The 21,628-nt window shown below is 46.2% G+C and overlaps 2 protein-coding genes across 11 annotated transcripts in view; both read right to left on the reverse strand.

The window, feature by feature from the left end:
- LOC127061520 (voltage-dependent T-type calcium channel subunit alpha-1H) overlaps window positions 1-16,262 on the reverse strand; it is a 55,243-nt gene extending 38,981 nt beyond the window's left edge. For 3 of the 6 annotated variants that reach the window (XM_050988501.1, XM_050988502.1, XM_050988500.1), the window contains exons 1-4: window positions 13,546-16,019; window positions 1,904-2,015; window positions 1,242-1,375; window positions 168-265 (exon numbers count right to left, since the gene is read on the reverse strand). In XM_050988501.1, the coding sequence (XP_050844458.1) occupies window positions 168-265; window positions 1,242-1,375; window positions 1,904-2,015; window positions 13,546-14,036 (835 nt within the window). In that variant the 5' untranslated portion in view covers window positions 14,037-16,019. Of the gene's footprint in view, window positions 1-167; window positions 266-1,241; window positions 1,376-1,903; window positions 2,016-13,545 lie in introns of all 6 variants that reach the window. The other 3 variants (XM_050988499.1, XM_050988504.1, XM_050988503.1) reach the window with 3 other exon arrangements.
- Window positions 16,263-16,889: 627 nt separating this feature from the next.
- On the reverse strand, window positions 16,890-21,611 carry LOC127061527 (spermatogenesis-associated protein 20). 5 transcript variants are annotated; one of them, XM_050988518.1, is made up of 14 exons: window positions 21,562-21,611; window positions 21,364-21,459; window positions 20,912-21,079; window positions 20,393-20,780; window positions 20,177-20,320; window positions 19,991-20,080; window positions 19,665-19,910; window positions 19,404-19,583; window positions 19,096-19,305; window positions 18,809-19,001; window positions 18,532-18,700; window positions 18,160-18,368; window positions 17,666-17,865; window positions 16,890-17,577 (listed from the first exon to the last, which is right to left on the reverse strand). In XM_050988518.1, exons 3-14 carry the CDS (start codon window positions 21,052-21,054, stop codon window positions 17,317-17,319), a joined length of 2,433 nt encoding a protein of 810 aa, XP_050844475.1. In that variant the 5' UTR covers window positions 21,055-21,079; window positions 21,364-21,459; window positions 21,562-21,611; the 3' UTR covers window positions 16,890-17,316. The 5 variants fall into 5 exon arrangements, with proteins under 5 accessions (XP_050844475.1, XP_050844477.1, XP_050844479.1 ...); XM_050988520.1 differs by lacking the exon at window positions 21,562-21,611 and having other exon boundaries at window positions 20,912-21,103; window positions 21,364-21,539; XM_050988522.1 differs by lacking the exon at window positions 21,562-21,611 and having other exon boundaries at window positions 19,665-19,907; window positions 21,364-21,529.
- Window positions 21,612-21,628: the final 17 nt, after the last annotated feature.

Genomic DNA, 21,628 nt, shown 5'->3' on the forward strand with positions numbered 1-21,628 from the left:
AACGTCCGACCGTTTTCACGCGTGCCCGTAAAAGCGACTATAAGCCCAGACGGATCGATGGCAAGAGTAAACCGAGATTATTCGCACACTCTCTCGCAGAGAGAGTAGGCGAAAGACGCGCCTATCGACGATGACGCGCGATGAAACCTCGCGCCTTTCGTACTTACTCGGTATTCTGTTGATCGCTCGTAACGGCCTTAGAACCCTTATCGTCCGTATCGCCGATAGATTCATGTTCTCCACGTTTAGGCAGTATTCTAGTGCGCTGCAAACGACCGAAATCATTTTTCTCTCCTTCCCTCGAATTACATATATTCATCGGCACGTTCCAACCCTCGACGAATTCAAGAACCTCGAGAGCTCCAAAAATGGATATTAAAAGCAAACTGCTATTGGATCAGACTTTCGAAAACTTTCGAAACCAATCGACTTTCAATGGCCGTTTATTAACGATCCAACATCAATTTCCTTTTATTCGATTTTCGGACCTCGTTCGATCGCATTCCTTCCAATTTTCCTTAACAAGCAGTCGTAGACGTTCCTTCCGTTCAGCGAATTTCTCGCTATTCTAATTAAGTTTCTTCCTCGCTATTCTAATTAAGCGAGGCTTAGACTAGAGAGAAGGGCAAAAAAGGGAACGCTCGTACGCGTCGTTGTTACATGCTCGAGCGCGAGATCAAAGGTTCACGAGCGTACGACGAATTTCATTAAAAATCTCGCAAATCGGAATGAAATTGAATTTTCTTACCGCGACGTCTGCGAATTCGAACGAAGATGAATGTTTCGACGAAAGGGGAAAAGAAAAAAAAAACTAATAAAAAAAGAAAGAAGAGAAAGAGAGAAATATCTTTCCAGCCTTCCTTACAATCTCTCGTTGCCGACGTTTCAATTAAGATTTTCTATTCGTCCGGTCTCCACTCGGGCCGTGCACCAAAATCGAGATTAATCAATATGTTAGAACGTGCGAAGTATAATCGCGTTCATCGTTAATAAAGCCGATATCATCGTACTCCGTATTCATTTTCAAATTCCCGATCGTTTCGACGAATCCGTTCGACGAGATCGGGGAAAAAGGAAAAGCGAAATTGCGAGATACGAGGCCGTGCGAAGTCGTTGAGAGAAAGAAGAAAGATCGTGGACGGTACATCGTAAGAGGGTAGACGCGAAATCGTGCCTTCTTAAAAGTACTCGCCTCGAATAGAGAGAACTCCGAAAACAAGAAATAACAAAGTGCCACTTACCCGGCTGCTACTATAAAGAAGTCTAATCTATTCCAGGAGTCAGCGAGATAAGTCCCTTTACCGTATATACCCATCGCCACCATCTTTATCGTCATTTCCAAGGAGAAGAAGGCGAAGATTATATCGTCGAACATCTGTAAGAAGAAAAGGAAAAAGTTCGGCGAGGGAATAAGCTCGAACACGAGGGCCTGACGCTCGATGTAGGAAGAAGGAGAGGTTGGATCGGGAAGGTCCATCGAGGGTATCCAACGTGATTGATCGAGAGCACTCGACGAGAGATTCGATTATCGACGAGCATCGTACGACAATGGATCGTGTTTGCGTTCCTCGTATCTTCTCCATCCTTTATTCTATTCCGAGTATCAATTTTGGGAGACGCAAGAAGCTTTCTCCCTCGTCGGAGACGGAGACACGGATAATCAGTTGATTCGACTCGATTCGTCGATCGTTGATTACCTCGATCGTTCCTCGCGCCTTCGAAAGGGTTCGATCGCCCTTCGGGCGACGAGTTGCTCGTTACGAGGATGGGACAAATCGGTCAATGTCGTCTCGTTAAGATATCGAGCTCGTCGAAGCACACTTGGAAAGGAATACGTAAAATGTTTAGGACGTAACGCGTTCGCGTCGCTTGAGATCGCGGATCCGTCGTCGCGCGTGCTTACCTGCAATATCTTGCACCTGTTCGTCACGCACTGGTCGTCCACGCAAGGCTGGTACATTCCTAGCGTTATGCAGTTCAGAAGAATCACCATCATGCTCACTCTTTCGAACCACGTGGATCTCGGTTAAGGAAAAACATGAGTCACGACGAATACGTATTCTAGGGGCGCGTTATAGCTTCGTAAACGGTAAGACGGACAAGAGTAGACTCCCCTTTTTGGTAACGCGCAACGAAATTATTTCGACTTAGAAGATGGAAGAACGCTCGAACGGGGCGTAATTAAAAACATAGGAGCGTTCAAAAGCGCTTTCATAAAATGTAGGTTAAAGCGACGTTAAGAGTATACATACCTATATGTACCTAGGCGTACAACGACGATTCATTGTGAGAAGTTGTTTATGTTAAAGAGAGAAAGAGCGGAATGTTGCAACTGGTCGGTTGTCGTGCGAAAAGCGTGTATCGCGAATCGTCGATAGCTAGCCTCCTACAACGAATATTACGCCATTGTGAAAGCCAAGTAGGTGATACAATGGGCGTAACAATGGTTAAGAATTTCGTGATATTACAATGCTTCAATTTGTTTCGCTGGTTCTGCTAGAAAGGAGTCGCATCGAATGAAAGCAGAGATTATGAATGGACAAAGAGAGTGGCCAAGGAGAAGTTTTAAATGCATCGTAAGAAGAAGCCTCACGGCGATACGCGATTCCGTATTCTCTCTTATCGTCGAGCCGATGATACATTCTTCGCGACGGTGGCGCGCTTTCAAAATCGATGCCTATCTTCCTTTACATCTATCTCTCTTTTCTCCCCCGGATTAATTATTTTTATGCGGATGTGCTTCGCGTTAATAATATTTGTTTTTCTTTATTTTTCTTTTCCTTCCTTTTCCTTTCTTTTTCTTTTCTAACGTTTCGGACAAAAGTTCGTTCCATTTGTCTTATATTTAACTTACTTCGACCACGCTACGTGTTTGTCTAGAGACCACGCATCGCGGTGATTATAGGTAATAGTCGGTTAGAATAATGCAAGCTGTCCTTTTTACTTACTTGCAGCATTGACTTTTTGACTTTCCGCAAGCCGACATATTTTTAGCCTCCGTGCGCGTATACGTGCGGGTACACACGTACGTACGTATCCGCGCGATCTGTCCATAGCTCGAAAAGGATTTCTCTGGCAGTGCCATGGCCGAATTTAAAACTTGAGTGCGCGTCCTGTACGATCGAAAACCGGCAAAAGTTTGGATAGGAACCGACGAGGACCTTTACCGGTTCCCCATTCACGTTCGTTACGCGGAGTATCGATCGACGAAACGATGTTCGACCATAATCTTCTGGTCGATCGCCGTTGCCAAGTGACTATTATCTAAACACTTCGCTCGCGATAGGACGATTTAACTCCGTCCAAATGCATTACCATCGGATCTGGCGTTGAAGCCGTTAATGGAGCTTTGTTCGATCGTCCGAATTGACTGTCCTTTCGAGGATCTACGGAAAGGGGTCGCTTCGAAGGGTGACGTTCCGTCGAAGGTGAGCATTCGTAAAGAGAGCGAGAAGGTAAAAGGTCGTAATAACGGCCATTTCGTTCGTTAACGCGGCGCGTGTCGGAACGCCGAGAGAAAATGAAGATTGGAAAGAGATCGTGGCTGAGATAGAAGCGTCATCGATGTCGCATGCAGGAACGCTCTTTAAGAGGTAGTTGGCCCTCTTGATTTACGGTACGACAATATATAACGTTGGAAGGGAGATCGCGTGACCGTTACCGTGCACGCTCGATCGTAAATTCCTTCCCTCGGGGCGCGACGAGCGTCGCTACGATTTTAATAAAACGACATCTACGTACCAACGTTTACGTATCTATGCATGTACGAACGGGATGAATTTATAAGACGCAAGCCAGCGACTTATTCCGAACGAATTTTCGAGCGCACCGTCTAGAAACCGTTAAAACTCGTTGTTCCCGTAATAAAAATGCGCCTCGTTTCCCGGGGCGTTAGCATAATTGGATGGAAAATTCAAATACGCTCGCGGGTTAAGCAAACAATTTGGAAAGTGTTACGTTGTTTCTCTCCGTCCCTCTTTCTCTCTATAAAGGAGAAGGAAATGTCCCCGACATTAATATTAAATTATATTACCGTCATGGAGTAACTCGTCTCAAAGGACAAAGGACGAAAAAAATCTTCCTTTTGCATTGTTTTCGATCAATTTGTTATAATTCGTTCGACGAAGCGATTACCCGCGAAACGTTAAACGAACGATAGGCGATAAATAAGTTTAGCGGCGTTTCGCTCGAGATATGTATTCCCCGCTTGCAGCGAGACGAAATTTTTTTTCTAGGTCAGTGATACTTTTAGCACGAGAATGGGCGACCGAGACGCGCGAGGAGACGTGCAAGATTGAAACTACTGCAGCAAGAATATTCCGCTTTCTTCCGCTTGACTTGGAGTCCCCGTTTGTACGCGATTTATGAGAGTTCCGTCGTCGAATTAGATATCGTACGATCGGTTACTTAAAAAAGGAGGATATAGAAAGGTAGATCTCTCTTCTCGACGCGCAGGAACGAAATCAACGTTTTTCTCTCTTTTTTTTTCCCCGCTTCTCTTTTCTTCTTTCTTCGTTTCTTTCCATCCCCATTTCGTTAGAGAAGAGATCTTTGTTGCATCTTCGAAAGTCTCATCGCCGCAAGAATTTTCTCGTTTTTTTGAACAATCTCCCATCGAGATTTCTAATTGGATTTTGTTATCGAAACTATTTACGAGCAAGGAACGTTACGATAAGACGGAAAAATCCGCGCGAGGACGTCTCGCTGACGGTAAAGTTGGATGAAACGAAGCCACGTACGTGTAGATTCGCACAAAGCCCAGAAATACGACATTTCCACGAAAGAACACACGCCTATTAAATCCAATGACGCGCATTGGAGAAAGTTTGTTAGGCGAAGGACAAGAGAGAGAGAGAGAGAATAGCGTCTGCACTCCTTAAGCAAAAGCCCGTGAAACTTCTCTCCCTTTATCTTTCACGCGGTAGCCTATAAAGTCCATTCCTCTCGAAGATCCTGCAAAACTTTGCCAGGCTGGAAGACTATTAGAGAATTATTGTCCTTTGAGGATCTACCTTCTTTTTGTGGAGGGAATAGGCGGAACTTTGTTCTCCGGTAGAAGAAGAAGAAAAAGAGAAGGAGGAGGAAGAAGAGACAATTACCGTTCGTTTGTTCCATCGCTGTTACTACCATCTCATTTCCTCGCCTTTCTCACTTTCGATATGATAGAAAAATCATCGTTTTAAAACATCTTCCATAGTCTTTCGACGTTTCACTTTCACTTTGTCTCAAATCTTTGAAATATTTCAATCTTTTTTCATAGGCCAACGGCGCGTACCGTACCATGATTTCAACCTCCATTAAAACGTACTCTGTGCCTGTATTCAAAGCGCCATCGGTAAATCATACGTCGGGCAAGCTTACCAACTGGTAGTTGTGTCGTAGCAATGTTGCGTATAATGTCGTGCCATTTGTCCCTTACCCCTTTCCCTCTCGCCCTCCCTTCTCCTCTGTCTCCTACTTTTTTCTCCTTATTCCTTCTCTTCGTACGGGAATTCTGGTCTTTGAGCGGGTAAATACGAATAGAACAAGTGTGTCAGCAAACAGTTATAGGAGTCTCGCTTTAAATCCACCCAAACCGACCAGCGGGGCAAAGAGAGAGAGAGAAAAACTTTCAAACGACCAAAGTTTGTATTAATTACGTCGTTCCAGAGGAAACGAGGTATACGGGCCGAACGACGAAACGGCAGGGACCTCATCTTTAGCACGCACGAAATACAAATATCTACCTACGTTCTACGCGCGTTCGGGCATAGAGTTAAAGGAATTATTTATATTATTAAGGAAATCGCGTGTGCTTGGGAGAGTTGCTATAATAGTATTTCGGCGATATAGACGAACGAGTAACATTACCAAAATATCTCTTTATTTACAAAATGAAGAAATGGATAAAAACCGAGATAAAAAGATACCAATTTCTGCTCGCGTCGAAAAATAAATAACCTGGCAAATAGAATAGCGGTTACGAATTCCAAACAAAACGTTGGACGTAACGTTGCGAGAGAAGAAATAAAAAAGGGGAAGAAGGAGAAAAGGCATTCTCGACTGGCATTCGGACGAGAAATCGAACGTACGTACTTAGGTACGTAGATACAAATTGCGTTCGATAAAACGCACGCGGTCGCGTATTGTATACCCACGTATACGTAAGCACGTATGTGCGTGTGAATGAGAAGAGCGTCATTGTGAAAAGTAACGCGTGGACAGCGCGTTTGACCTAACGCGACCAGAGAAGCCAGCTGGTATCGGATTTTCCTCGCTTCCCGTGTTACAACCTACACGATTTTATATATAGTGCCTGATCAATTACTCTTCGATAGACGCCATAGAAGAAGGCACACGGTCGCGTCGACGCGAGATGCATCTCGACGTATCTTAAGCGTGTGTGGCTACGCCCGTCCACCTTCTTATCCGTCGAACATCTGTTTCTCGCTTCTCTCTCTCTCTCTCTCTCTCTCTCTCTCCCCTCATCTTCCTCGTTTCTAAGAATCCAGTCGATCTCAGAGAATGGCCCCATCAACGTGCGAGCGCGCTGGTATAGTACGTATCTGCGCGAACGCTATCTTTCGACGTTGTCTCTAAAAATCTGACGATGGAAGAACCGAAGACTTTGACGATCGAATTTCGATGAGCCGAGCTTTTTTATCGAATTTATACTTGCGTTCTTTCGAGAAAACGGAATATGTCTAGAAAAGTTTACAGTCATATTTTTATCATCGTAGAAGCTGAAATTGTTTTCGTAGGGGTATCGACGCTTTTACATCACCGATCTCGGCGCAAATAAATCACCGCGAACATTTCTATTTTCACCTAGGTATTTCACGACGACACGTTTACTCGCCGAACGTTCGTTAATATCGATAAAGAGTATTTCATTTTCCTTCCTCGTGTCTCGGACACGAGGGGATATCGTCGATAAAAGCCGAAAGAACAATACCCTCGACTCCCACGAATCCACGTGAGAAAATCTCGGTTTAATCCAAGGAGTCGTCGTGGCAAGCCCTTGATATTACAAGGATAGCTCGATTCCAGTGGCCAGCAGGCAGCAGGTAGATCGTGAGAAACCTCCTGCGTTATCTACTTTCTACAAACGTGCGGAGTGTGTCCGATCAATAAACGACTCGCCTCCGCCAGGCTCCTCTCTTTCTCTCTCTCATCTCTGTCCCATCTCGCTCGCATCTTGGACGCCTCGTCACGGCTCTTTAAACGTAAAAACGTGAGATGCGACGTGACTTCTAGGCGGAAAAAAGCTCTCTCTCTCCCCCTCCCTCTCTCTCTCTCTCTGTCTCTCTCTTGCTTTCTCATCACCGGTCTATGTTTTCCTCCAACTCTTTTCATCCACTTTCTCTCAATCTATCGGAAGCGATAGCGAACGTTTTATCGAAAAGAACCACTTCCGAGCGTAGCTCGATCGTGTGGCTCGAACGTGAGAGAACACGAGGGTGCAAGACCTTCGGCCTTTTCGGCGCGAGAATATGTCGTGGGGAATGTTTGGCCAAAGATGGGAGAACGCAGATACGCGGCTAGATATCGGAGAATATGAGAGAAAGAGAAAATGGATCTAGCGGCTCGTGAGAGAAAGAGAGAGAGAGAGAGAGGTCAGGCGTGCGCAGAATCGTTCACATCGCTGACTCTCTCCATTATCATATTCGATCAATGCCACGAGATATATCGATATCTTCTCCCTTCGAGCTGTTCTTTCCTATTCTTCTTCTCCTTATCCCTCTTCTTCCTTTTCTTCTTTTAATCCCCCCTTCCTCCTTCCCGCCTATCTATTCCTTCTTTTTCTTTTCTTCACACGCGCGACGAAAAATTGACCCGTTCTGAACGAGGGCTGCGTTTTTTTCCTCGAGTTGAATAAAATATAAAAGCTCATGTTTCTTTCGCAACGCGCACGAACGTTAGACAAAACGTATGTTTCTAGATTAAAATATTCGCTGGCTTAATATACCGGTAGGTTGAAGAAAAAGCAACGAGTAAATGAATTTTCTTGACAAAATGACGGATCGTTGCGATACTACTCGTCCGCGTAAAAATGCGTTTAAATAAAAAGAAGAAGAAGAAGAAATTGTTGCTTGGTATATCTGCAAATATTGAGTATATTGTGAATATTATAAAAAATATAGACGTATCTGCGACTGCGCGGGATTCTCCCAGCGTACACAGCTTGATGTAACTTTTTCGCTAGACACGACGGGTTCAATATTAGCAACCGGTGTGCTTACTCGAACCAAACACGCGCGCACGAAGCAACAGATATATGCAAAAATTCAGTCGCATGGAAACACATCCTACGACTAACGAATGAAGTGACCATTTATCAAAGAGTATTGGCAAAATATTGAAAGAAAAATAACTAGTGATCGTCAAAGTGAATATTTTGAAAGAATTGTAATAGCAAAGAATGAAGCGTACAAGTTGAAAAGCTTTCTTACTTTGACCAAACGCTCGCGCGTGGGTTGCACACATGTAAGGCACTCGGACCGAAATGCAAACGAAGCCGGGGTGGCGCGAGTCGGGGTACTCCAAAGCAAATACTTGCTCGTAGCTACGGATGGGAGTTAGCGAGCGAATCCGTGAAATAGAGACACTTGGCTATAGTAGCACTTACAATTAGCCGCCATCGAAGCTATACCGATGCTAGAACTAACGAGGTATCCTTAACCGCAAGTAGTAACAACGATCATTCATTCGCTCGATCCAATCCGCAGCTTTGCCCATTAAGAAACTTGTCCGTTAAATAAGTGCAATTATTCGTGGCGTTGCTTGAAAATGTAAGCGTTGTTTGGAAAATTTCGCGAGATGAGAGAGAAATAAAGGAAAATGATGAAAGAGGAAATCGAGTATAAGCCGTCGTTGTATATTCTGTAAACACGAGGAGGATCGTCGGAAAGTAGCGAGGAAATCGATCAGGGCCCGTACTCTTAGGAATTCACCGACGGCTGATGACATGGACGATCGATCCAACGCAGCGACCGAGCTTGGAGACCTAAATCGCCGTAAAAATCCACTCTTATATTGCCTTTTAGTCCTCCCTTCTTGACGCCTCTTCCCTCTCTTCTTTCCCTCCGTCCATCTTCCGCGCTTGCCTGCTCCTTTTCTCGCGAAATATCTCGACGCGGAAGCATGCACGACGAGAAGCGTAAAATAGGAACAAAGAAGAAAATCAGAAAGTAGTAGGTAATACTTTCCACGCTCGGTTACCTGCAGAAAATTTATAACGACATCGCGACGAGCCAATTTCTCTTTCTCTCAGTCTCTTATTCGAAGAAATACGATACCCCGGTCCTTTGTCACTCGATATCCTTTCCCCCCCCCCCCCCGCTCTCTTTCTCTCTCTCTCTCTCTCTCTCTCTCTTTCAACCCTTGTCAACGACGATCTCTATCGAAAGTGTGCTGCGTTCAGGAATTTTTAAATAAAATTTGGACTCTGTCGCGAGTACAATTATTCGAATAAAAATACTCCGAAGGAAGGAGAGAGAAACGGACGAAAAATGTCCAATCGAAACCATTGCGAAATCGTAACGAAATCGTAGCGAAACGTTATCGAATAAATCACCGGAGTGCTCCGAACTTTTGATCGAATTTGTATATTTATTGGCGACGAAACGAAAATACGAGCCTCGACGAACGCGCATAAATATTCCGGCTTTTCTTTTCGTTCGCCATTGTCGAAAAACTTGTAACTCGGTGATTGCGAGAAAGCGGGATAAAATATGTCTCAAGGCGATTAACCGCGCCGTAATAATTTCGATAATTAGATGGAAACGACGAGGAGGAAGAATACGCGCGAGCGATCAACGCATTACGGACGACAAACGAGGATAAAAAGAAAGAAATCCCTTTTATCGGTTTTCACTGGAATAAGATATAGAGCTCTTTCAGCGAAACGAGCGATTTCATATTTTCTCATTGCGAGAATCGAGATACCTTAAAGCGTTCTTCTCTTGGAAATGAGATTATTTTTGACGGTGCAAAAGGCAAGTTGGAAATTTAGTTCGACCGGATTGAAGAAAATTCTACGACCGTCCGACAGAGACGCGGTCTGCAACGTGATAAAAAAGGGGAAAAGAAAAAACAGAAAGCAAAAAAAAGGAATAGGATAACGCACAGAGGCGCGTTCGCAGAGGTACGCGTCAAAATCCTGTTCAACGAAATCAATCACGCAGGACGATCTCGAAAGAGAGGCGGCCTCGAATCAAATCCTTCGAACGTAGATATAGACGTACAGACGATACGTAGATAGAGGCTAGAGCTCCTATTGAATACGACGTTATTTCATATTCCTCTCGTCTTCCAACGTTTCGTCGCTCGTCGCGACGATCCGCCCTACTTCCCTTCCTCGAAATTTCGAGTAAGCCTTCCCTTTCTACCGATCCCTCCAGCCTCCGCCCCTCTCATTCTCATTCGCTCGTTTCCTCGAAGGACAAATCGGAGATGGCGATTGGTAAATACCGATTGGTATTTCGAAAAAACGTATTGGTTCGTACGCAAACGTACAGATACGTAGAAACGTATATACGTATTCTACGTAGCACGTATAGGTACTATCGACTTTTTCGCTTCGGACCTCGCTTCTCAAATATTTAACGATTGTGTAACGCGCACGACCCATAGGCGATTTACATCGTAGAAACTAGATCGTATTACTCGTACCGATACGCAATAAACCGTTTGTAGTCGTTTAGCCGCAAGACGATTTCTTTGAAGAGTCGCTTTTCATTTCTACGACGGGAGATTAAAAGGATCGATATACGTGTACGAGGACGTCATATGGAGAAAATTGACGATACGATCCGAGCACTTTAATCGAATTAATTTATCGGCTCGGAGAGCTCGGCAAGACAATATACCGATAATTCCGCTAAACCGCGCGACGAGCCAAGCTATATTCGTAACGTCCAATTTACGGTTCTCCTGTAACTCGTCTAATTATCATCCTACACGACCTTCGATCGATCGATTTGTCTCGCGCATCGTTGCCGCTAGAAAACAGCCAAACTTGCCAACGCGACGGTATCAAGTTGTACGATAAAACGAGGAGAGATTAGATAACGGTCGATCGAAGATTTACGATTCCTGGAAGTTTACCGAAATTTACTCTCCAAGAAGTTCGACGTGGAATCTAACTTTCTATTGGTCTCTTCTTCGACGGCGAATGAAAAGAAAAAGAAAGTGGAAAACGGAAGAAGCAAAACCGAGCGGTACACGTACAGATAAGTCGTCTCCTATCGACGACGCCGCTCCCTCGCTCATTTACGCGAAGCTTAATAGACAATCAAGCGGACGAGGACGAGCGAGCAAATTGTTTCAATCGAGTGGAGCTTCCGGTATCCGAAACTCGCCGTCAAGATTGGACCGGCTCGTTCTTTAATTATTTTTCTTCGTTTTTGCAATCGCCTTTGCTCGCTACGGGAAGGAAAAATCTAATCGATCGATTCGGTCGACGAATCGGTCGAACGGAGGAAATAGTGAAAAAAGGAGAAGGACGAAGACGAGGGACGAAGACAAAAAGGGAATAAAAGACGCGACGAATCGCGAAATGCTTGGCCCGCATTCGCGGCAGTCACCCATTGTCCGCCCGCGCACAATGGGGATCTTTCTACTAGCGCTTGTTGCGCCGATCCTGGAGCTGACTAAACTTTGCCCGCGGACCACGTGCGTCCCGCACCGTAACCCTGTAATTTCGCGCACAAACGGATACGTAGGCGCGCGCCATTGCCTACAGACGGATATAGAGAAGAAACGTGCGAAGGTAGAGAAAGAGAGGGCTGAAATAAGGGGGAAAAGAGAAATTGGACCGAGACTGGGTTGCTTCTGGGGTGGGAGGACACGTAGGAAGAGAGAGAGAGAGAGAGTGGGAGAAGTAGAGGAGAAACCGTGCAACAGTAGAAGGTGGTAATCACGCGCGCATGGTAGGGTTCGCCTGGGGATAGGTCAATCAATGACCTATTTAAGGCGATGTCAGTACAGCTTCGCATATCGAGCTTCCGCTCGCGCGCGCAACAAGAGATACAGAGAGAAAGGAATGGAAAGGTTTGCGCTTCGCCTCTTTTCCGGAACGTCGTCGTGACGTAGACCCTTTCTTCGAAGAGACTCGACTTCATTGGATTTCCTTTTCGAGCTAGTTTCATGCAAATAATTGTAGGACGAACCACTACCGATTTTCTCTCTCTCTCCCTCCCTCCCTCTCCTTCTTTCTTTCCATCTTTAGACATATTTTATAAGAATACCTCGCGAAGAATCCAACACGAATCGTGGATGTGTCTATCCATCAACCGACATTGTCTACTTAGATGGCTGCATATTCGAATACGTTTCCGAGTGGAGAGAAACGGCTGTCTAGATCGACACTATCTACTTTGCTCTTAACGTGCCTGCCTTTCGATCGTTTTGTTTAGCCGGATAGGAAATATACGTTGGTATTATAAAGAAGGAAGGAGAGAGGGAGGGAGAGAGAAAGAGAGAGGGGGGAGAGAGAGACGGACGGACGGATCCGGAAAACTTTGAAGCATCTAAGCGAATAGGCAGGAATAGTAGTAGTCATGGACGTTTTAGCGATGGGTAAGCATCGCTAAAATTAGAGATAATAAAACAAGAACGGCGAGCTTTCGCGATGACCGATTCGTAAAAGGACTCTTGGAACGTGAATATTTACGTTGAATGTTGCGACAAGATACGAGTCCGAAGAAATTCGGTGCGCGTAAGTTGAAACGTCGAAAGCTCGAATGCGAAATCGCAAGCGTCGCGGTGCTTCGTAATCTCGAAGAAGCGAATTACGTTTCTAGAGAATCAGCGGTAAATTTTCAAAAAATTTTCCTTAAAGTTTCTCCTCCCTCGTGATCTCGGATAGTCGAGCGAAAAACGTTATAGAAGGCGCGCACGGCCGTCGTATTCTTAGCGCGCTAGAGAATTTTCCCTCGCGCCGCGCCGACTTACACGGAAAACACATTACGCGGGAAGCGATGGAGCGTGAGCGGCTTTCGGAACGAAAGAACTTTTACGGATTTGCACGAGGGAATTCGGTACTTTGGTCAACGAAACGAGACGAGTACGAGCGCCTAGAGGAAACGAAAAAGAGATAAGAATTTTTTGAAAATCACAAACGTCGGAAGAGGAACGAACGACACCTACGAGAATTCCAGTTGCAACACTCTCTCTCTCTCTCTCTCTCTCTCTCTCTCTCTATCTATCTATCTATCTATCTCTCTCTCCTTCTCTCTCAATTCCATTAAAAAATAAAGCATCGCCTTACATCCTTACGTACGTATCTACGTATCCAACCGTTAAGTTTATTTTCGCGTGATCACGACGTCGAAAGCGTTGAAGTAACGAGGTACCGCGCTTAAAGAAATACTTTCGATGATGTAAAAACAAAAAAATCTTTCCTGTATAGAGAAAAGCAGACTCACCGAGAGAAGTCATAATCAGATCTTGATTTCGTATTCCAAGGTGACGTTAACACCAATAAATACCTTTGCATACGCTTATACTTCCGTATTCTTTCTCCCTATCGGCATCGATATAAAAAGCTTCCAAAAAGGATATGGATTGGTGATGAGCGCGAGACACCAGTTGCGCGGTCGTGTAGTCTGCTCGAGATAACGAAGAGCAACGGGCACAAAACCTGGATAGGGTAGCTCGTCGCCGTCTTCTTCTTCGTCGTCTTCGTCATCGTCATCCTCGTCGTCGTCGTCGTCGTCGTCGTCGTCGTCGTCGTCGTCGTCCTCGTCGTCGTCGTCGTCCTCGTCGTCGTCGTCGTCCTCCTCATCTTCATCCTCGTCCTCTTCATCGTCCATGTTACGTATTCGACGATTTTCGTTGAACCTACGTTGTCGCTCGTCGATCTCGAAATCCTCGAGCTCGTTCGTTTCCCGGCCGACGACCGGTCGACGATCGGTCGTAGTATGAGCTCCGTCTTCGTCCTCGTCGTCCTCCAGATCGCTCAACTCCGCCACGTCGCTGTCCGATCCTTGCTCGCCACTCGTAGCCTTCGTCGGCGAACGATACCGATATCCTTGTGGATAATGCGTGGACATTTTCTCTCTCTCTCTCTCTCTCTCTCTCTCTCTCTCTCTCTCTCCTCCCCTTTCTTCCTCAGCTGCTTCGTGTCCTCTCAAAAGGACACTCCGACGAGCGTCGAGGCGACCTCGATCAGCTCCTCTTCGTCCACGTCGTCGTAGCTCGATCTCTTATCTACGACTCGCTCACGCTTTCCTCATCGGCAGACGCGAGACGACGCGGTTAGCAGCCCTCTTCGATGGTAATAACACGGCCTCCCTCGAGAGCGACAAGAATGGTCGCCAGGGTGACATCGAGGACGGACCGTTCCTCTTCTTCTTCTGCTTCTTCTTCTTCTTCTTCCTCTTTCTCTTCTCTCGCGTCGGTCCTTCGTCCCCTCGAAAAAGAGAGGAAGAGAAAAAAGGAGAACGGAGGGGAGAGAGAGAGAAAGATAAATAGAATATACGGAGGAAGAGAGAGAGAGAGAGAGGGAGAGAGAGAGGGAGGGAGGAAGAAAGGAGTCTTGTTTCACCCTCCGTTCGTTGGTACGTCGCACCGTAGGCGAAATTTACGTCAACTGTGCTCGCACCCGGAGCGTTCGAGCAACGTCGTCATCGAGGATGTTCCAGCTCGAGCAGAGCTCGGTTTATTTTCACGCCGTTGTGAGAGACTCGGCAACGGCAGCGGCACCAACACCAGCAGCAAAAGCAACAACCACGACGATTCTCTTCTTATTTCTCTGATCTCTGTCTTCCTCACTCTGTAATTCTACCGGCAGAAGTCACGTCGAGTCGACGTCGAGGCCACGTCGTTCCGGATTTTCGAGATCGAAGAAGCGGCCGAATATCGGCCTGCCGCATCTTGCGCCGTAGAGAGTAGAAGTCGGGAAGAGTCAGAGCAGGATCCAAATGCGTGACCGTCCAGCACGAGACGCGCCTGCCCGGTTCCCTTCTTGCTCCACCTGCGCTACCACTTTCCTCTCTTTCGCTGCTACCCTCTTTCACTGGATTATTCCTTCTTTCACCTCTTCTTTTTCAGATATATCGCTGAAAACTTATTTTTTCTATCTACGTATATACGCGTTCGTATCTACCTGCGCTATATATCTATGTACACGAGTTTTCGAAAGGAAGGACAAATTCGGACGTTCTTCGCGCGACCAACCGCGTGCCGTTTCGCGCGTGGATCGCGCAGAGCTACTCCTTCGTCTTTTCGCAAAATTACCGCTGCATCTATCTATCTATCTATCTGTCCGTCTGTCCGTCCGTCCGTTCGTCCGTCTCTCTATCCATCCATCCATCCATCCATCTATTCATCTATCTGTCTATCTATCTATCTATCTATCTATCTATCTATCTATCTATCTATCTATCTATCTATCTATCTATCTATCTATCTATCTATTTATCTATCCATCAGTCCATCCATCTATCCATCCATCCATCCAATCCATCCATCCATCTACCCTTCCTCTTCTCCACCGCGCACGATCGACTTTGACGTTGGAAGGGAATTGATACCAACTGGTGGTGCCGTTCTTGTTCACGACGACACGACGGTGGTAGCGGTGGTAGTAGTTGCGGTAGTAGTGGTGGTAGTGATGGTTGGTGATTGGTAGTAGTAGCAGTGGTGGTAACGGCGGCACTGGTGGTGGTAGTGCTGGTGTTTTTGGTGGTGGTGCCCCGTGTAGGTACGTCGGGAACGTACGTGTCGACAGTGCTCGGCGCAGCGTCGACCGGTGACTGAAAAAAACGTCGAACATCCTCGTCGTCGAGGCGTAAACGCATGCGCGAGCACGCCACCTCGTGACCTCCAACCTCCTCTTTCTCCTCCCTCGAGAAGATCCAAAGATCCTCCTCCTGCCTCTGCCTCTGCTTTTCCTTTCGCCCCTCTCTGTATCTCTGTCTCTTTCTATACTTCATCACCTCCACTGCTTCATCCTCTTTTCTTCTCTTAAAACACCTCCTTCTCTCTGGACAGTGCTCGAGAGAGGGAGAGAGAGAGGAGAGCACTATCTCCCCGAGTCCTTGAGATCTTTCTCTTCTTCTTTTTCTTTTTCTACTTCTTCCAATCCTCGCTTTCGCTTTCTTCGAGAACTAAGCGTCGCGTGTAACCTTCCGCCTTTACCTGAAATCACCTGTTCGCTACGCTTATCGTACATTGAGATTCCGTGCGACACAACCTCGACATAAATCTTCCAAATATCGGAGCGTCGAACGAATTAGATTTAACGGACGTCAGAAGATACGTATGAGATATCTCTTATATATACGTGTCTTATTATTTATTCGAAATAAGGGGAAATCGTTGAAATCGTGATCTCGATACTTTTCTTACGCGGATCAAACGCAGACCCTCCTTCATGACGTTAAAACGTAACAATGTTGAAATCCTTTTCGAAATCATTTGTGTATTCATCGGGGAGGAAATGTTAAAACTTATCTATCCATATCTCGTAATATCGAAAGATGAAGCGGAAGCGAGGAATGGTCCGCGTCTAGCAAGAGTGCATCGCATTAAAACTGGAGCCTCTGGTATCCTCGAGCAACGAGCGAGAGCGAGAGATTCTCCTCCGATCACCGCGTCAGAGTATGCGTGTTCGTCTATTTTCGGCTGGAATCCGTAACGTGGCTTTTCGAGCCGCGAATCGTTGTACCGTGATTCTCGACGATGCCAGAGGTCCCTCGATAATCAACGCCTAACAAATCTCGATTCGCGCGACAAAGAGCGGGGAAGTACTTCGATTACACGGTAGATGAATCTCAATCGAATGTCGATCGATCTCGGAAAGAAAAAAATGCGATTGAAAGGAAGTAGCGGAAACGTTAGGATCTTCGTTTGGGAATTTCATTAGTGTTAGGGTTTCAGTGAGAAATGCGACAGATACTCGATTGTCTTTCTATATCGTAACTTTATTCGAACGCGAAAAGTGCTTGGACGTTCGAGAATATATCGTCCTCTCGTAGCAGCACTAAAGAACTACATAAATATTCTTAGATTCAAAAATAATATTCTCCGATCTACAGGAAAATTACGGCAACGTCCAACGGCCGTAGCAAGATCTAGACGTATTTGTTAATCTCTGCGTTCGAACGAGCTTCGCCAACGCGCAACAACAACCTGGATCGCATCGAGGAAGACGCGAAAACTACTAGGTAGCCGTTATACGGCTTTATCTTTATAACATACGTACACGTATTACTTTTTCGAAAGATCTTTTTGACCGTTCTAGAAAATTTGTACAACAGCACTTTACAACTATATGCGTTTCTCTTCCCTTCGCAATAGGAGGCAGAGACGAAACGAACGAGGATCCCTTCATCGTTCCGTGCTCAATAGATCCGCGAGTTCGGCCGGAGTCGTCACGGCTAAGGAACACGTTCGATACCGACAGACGTAGGCTCTCGGTACGTTTTTGTCCTGCTTCATCTTGGCAAAGATCTTGTTCTTGCGAAGCAATATATTATCGGATTGATCCTGATCCGCGAACATTAGAACCTGTCCCGGTATCAGACGTTCGCGTACCACGCGCAGCAGCTCGTTCGTATTTTCCGCCCCCGAATCTCCTATTACGTAGATCTGAAAGAAGACGAACTTTCCTCGTTATCGTTCGATCCTGCTATCTCCGTCGTTCTCTCCACGTCGTAGAAGAGAGAAACATACGTACCTCCGTGGAGCTGTCGTGATATTGCAACAACGCCCTCACCATCTCCGCTACGGAACTCGGTACCTTCGACAAAGGTTCCTTGAACGAGGAAAGAAGACGTTCCGCTTTGTCCTTGAATTCGACGCGTTCCAAGTAAGCCGTTAATCTCAATAGATTTCCGCAGGCAATCGAGTTGCTGCACGGTTCCGCTCCATCGTGATCTGCAAGCCCGAGATCATAAAAGTCACGATAACAAGCACAAGGATATTTTATATCTCGGCTTTTTGACGATGCCTCCTCCTCATACAAGACGACTCGAACACCCCGGCGAAACACTGAGCAGACGCGCCGCTATAAATATTTTGACGTGATGGTCTTTGCTAGCGCGTAGCACGGCTTCTTCTCTTTGGAGAAACGAGAGGTTTCTCGAATCAAAACCGCTGAGCGTTTCGCGTGACCACGAGGCTTTAATCTCGACGAGCTAAAATTACATAGAAAAATACATTTGACCGTACCGTCCCTGAGTCGAAGAATTATCGTAGGATCGTCCTTGGTCGTTGAGTAGTACCCGCCGTTCGTGGCGTCCCAAAAGAGCTCGTCCTGGATATCCTGAAGTATCTCGGCGAACTCCAACCAATGAGGGTCTAGATTAGCCTCGTACAGATCTAACAATCCCTTCACCACAAAGGCATAGTCCGCGTGGTAGCCCCTTATAGGCACGCTCCTACGATTTTTCGCTCGCTTCATCGATATTCCCGTCTATTCTTAAACGTGATGCTTAACCCTTTAAGGACCGCGACCCGACAACGCTTAAGAAAAAACGGTACAGGGTGCGGAACGATAAAGGGTCAATGACGCCGTTCGAGGCCAGTCGCGAATATACTTACGTTAATACGATGGCGTCGTTGTCGCTACGGTAACAACTACGAAGTAACGAACGTTCGGATTTATCGTAAAGATAACGCTCGATGAACTTGGCAGCGTCCGTTGCCAAGTCGACGTATCGCTTGTTGCCGGTAGCAGACCCGGCTCGTGCTAAACCGCTTATCATCAGGCCTGCGTTAGGAATCAAAAATGGGAACGAATTACAGGAATCGTAGGAGATCGATTGTTGTCGCGATCGCTCGAAACATAAAATATCCGAAATATCCTCTCATTTCTCACCGTTCCACGCCGTTAAAATCTTATCGTCTAAATGAGGCCGCGGTCTCTTCTCTCTAGCTTGGAAAAGTGTTCGCGATGCTTCTTTCAAAAGAATCTGCGTTTTCTCGACCGTTATGCCAAAGTGCCTGGCCGTATCTTCGACGCTACCATAAACGATCAGTACGTTCTGCTTGCTCAATTCTCCATGGGGATCCTAAAAGAGGGAATTTTCGAGTTCGAGAACTTTCGTACGTACTCGGGACCGTTGACCTATCTAGGACTTCGAGGCGTCTCGCGCGTCTACCTACTCGACGCGGAGGTACGTTTCCCTTCGGCTTGACCGTGAAGTGAAAGCAGAAGACGTCGCTCAGTTTCAAGCCCTTCTTATCGGCCACTTCTTTAGCCAAAAGCGCATTGATCTCGTCGAACGTCCAAACGTAAAAGGCACCTTCCTTCTTTTCCCCTGACGTTTTCGTAGGATACGAATCCGCGTCCTCGGCGCTGTAAAAGCCGCCCTCCTGCGACAACGATCCCAGTTTAGGCTTTAGATTTATACTTTAAATGTATATGCTTCAGAGAGGAGAGCGATAACTCTAGTGACTAACGCCAGCGATACCTTGTGTCTCAAATCTCGAGAAACGTAAGTAGCTATGTCGTCGATTATTTCAGCGAATAACGGATCCTTCGTGGTCAAAAACGCATCGGTATACGATTGCAACAGCTGGCCCTGATCGTAGAGCATCTTTTCAAAATGTGGTACGTGCCATTCCTCGTCGACGGAGTATCTTGAGAAACCCTTAGACACGGTTCAAGATAATGGTGAGAAAACGGAGAGGGCCGACACCCGTAAGAGTAAGCGCGAACGCAATAAACTCACTTGACCGATGTGATCGTGTATTCCCCCGAGTGCCATTTTTTTCAGCGTATGCACGCACATCTCCAAGCATTCCCGAGCGAGGTCGGTGGATGGATCGCGTGCGTACATATAAAAGAGAAGATTGAAATTGACCGGCTGCGGGAACTTCGGCGCGTCCGAAAATCCGCCGAAGTTAGGCTCGTAGGAGTTCTTCAATTGGTGAAAGCATATCATGGCGCACTCCTCCGAAGGCACGTATCGGTCCTGCTTGAAAAAGACGAATGAGTCGATGCCAAGGCCGATCCTACCCGACTACACTCTATACCCATTGTCTTTCTTTCGCTTACGATCAGCCCGCCTTTGTTCTCGCTTGCGTTCTTCAATCTCTGGATAATGCTCCCGCCGAGTAGCATTAGTTCGCTCTTATTCTCTCGCCACTGTAAAGAATAATCCGAAGGATAGAGCTGTACCGTGCGATGCGGTGCGATACGATACGCGGCTATCGAAAATTATTCGAAACTTTTCGAAGCTACCTCTTTAGAGATACCAAGCAGAACGGTCTTAAATCCGGGATATCCGTGTCTGTCCTCCGGCGGAAAATACGTTCCGCCTATGATCGGTGACAAATTCGGTGCGAGGAAAACGCTCATCGGCCAACCACCGTGTCCGGAAATAGCCTACAAGACCGATCGATCGATTACTTTTATCGGGGAACACGCATTAACGGCTCGTCTCGTTTCGAGCGATACCTGCACGAATGCCATGTATATCCTATCGATATCCGGCCGCTCTTCTCTGTCCACCTTTACGTTAACGAAATTCTTATTCATGATCTCGGCGATTTGTGGATTCTCGAAGGACTCCTTCTCCATAACGTGACACCAGTGACACGTCGAGTATCCGACCGACAAGAAAATCACCTTGTCCTCCGCTTTCGCTTTCTCGAGAGCTTCGTCTCCCCAAGGATACCACTGTACGGGATTCCTGGCGTGTTGCAACAAATAAGGTGACTTCTCCAGAGCCAGTCGATTTTCTCCCTTGTTGACGAACGTTTCGTCCGTACTTTTCGCGTCGTCTTTCGTCGAGGATGCCATTCTCGTGGATAACGACAAGGGTATTCGTAAATTAGAAGTCGATCTAAAAATAAATGCTTCCAAATTGTCATACGACCAACGCGCGATACGTACGTCGATATGATAATTTGAAGAATCGTTATTAATTTACGTCTACGTATCTTAACGTCGCACGTATGCGTCCGTAAAGTTTACCTGCACAACTGCGATCCAGCAATTACCGAAGGATAAACTTTTATCGAACGGCTACTTCTCCAACGACTGCGACCGTACTGCTTCTTGGATAATTCGAGCGAATATCGTACGGCTGATAACAGGCTGCTTCTTCCCAAAAGCATAACAGGCGCAGCATAGAAAATTTATCTACGACGATTGTTTATTTTCAATCTGCGTGTCAGCGTAAGATCAAATTTCATTATTTTCGCGGTATGCGGAGATTTAAGATGGCGCGTTCCCGAATTGCGCTGCATCGACGATGCATATACGCACGTACGATCTTACAAGTCACGAAGGACAGAAACGTTCGTGTCTTCTATTTTTAAATGCGAAATTAGTTTCGTTCGTACGCAAAACCGTACCAATAAATCGCGTCGTGCGAACGATAAAGTATAAAGAGCATACGTACGTACGTAACAGAATTTTCTAACCTGCAACGACATCGAGATATATCGACACGAATCTTGATATTTCTCTTCCTCAAAATTATACGGCACTATGGACGTCGCTTCTTGGTGATACGGATGCTACGAAAGATACGATGATATTTGACATACGGATTAAAAAATCGGGTATAACGAAGAAAAAAAATCTAGGAGACTCGCTTCTACGCAGTCACCGATACTTGCCTCTGCTTCGCTACTCCGATGTGATCTGAAACAAGGCGTCTGAAGCCGGCGATGCTTCGAAGCAGCC

This window comes from Vespula vulgaris, chromosome 2 (assembly GCF_905475345.1).
Source record: "Vespula vulgaris chromosome 2, iyVesVulg1.1, whole genome shotgun sequence".
NCBI lineage: Eukaryota > Metazoa > Arthropoda > Insecta > Hymenoptera > Vespidae > Vespula > Vespula vulgaris.

Excerpts from the sequence above, each read along its gene's own strand:
- LOC127061527 (XM_050988518.1), bottom strand. The coding sequence starts at position 21,054 with ATGCTTTTGGGAAGAAGCAGCCTGTTATCAGCCGTACGATATTCGCTC. Across the intron at positions 20,781-20,911 it reads GCTGGATCGCAGTTGTGCAG|ATCGACTTCTAATTTACGAA; the intron begins GTAAACTTTACG and ends ATTTATTTTTAG. Across the intron at positions 19,584-19,664 it reads TACACGATCACATCGGTCAA|GGTTTCTCAAGATACTCCGT; the intron begins GTGAGTTTATTG and ends ACCGTGTCTAAG.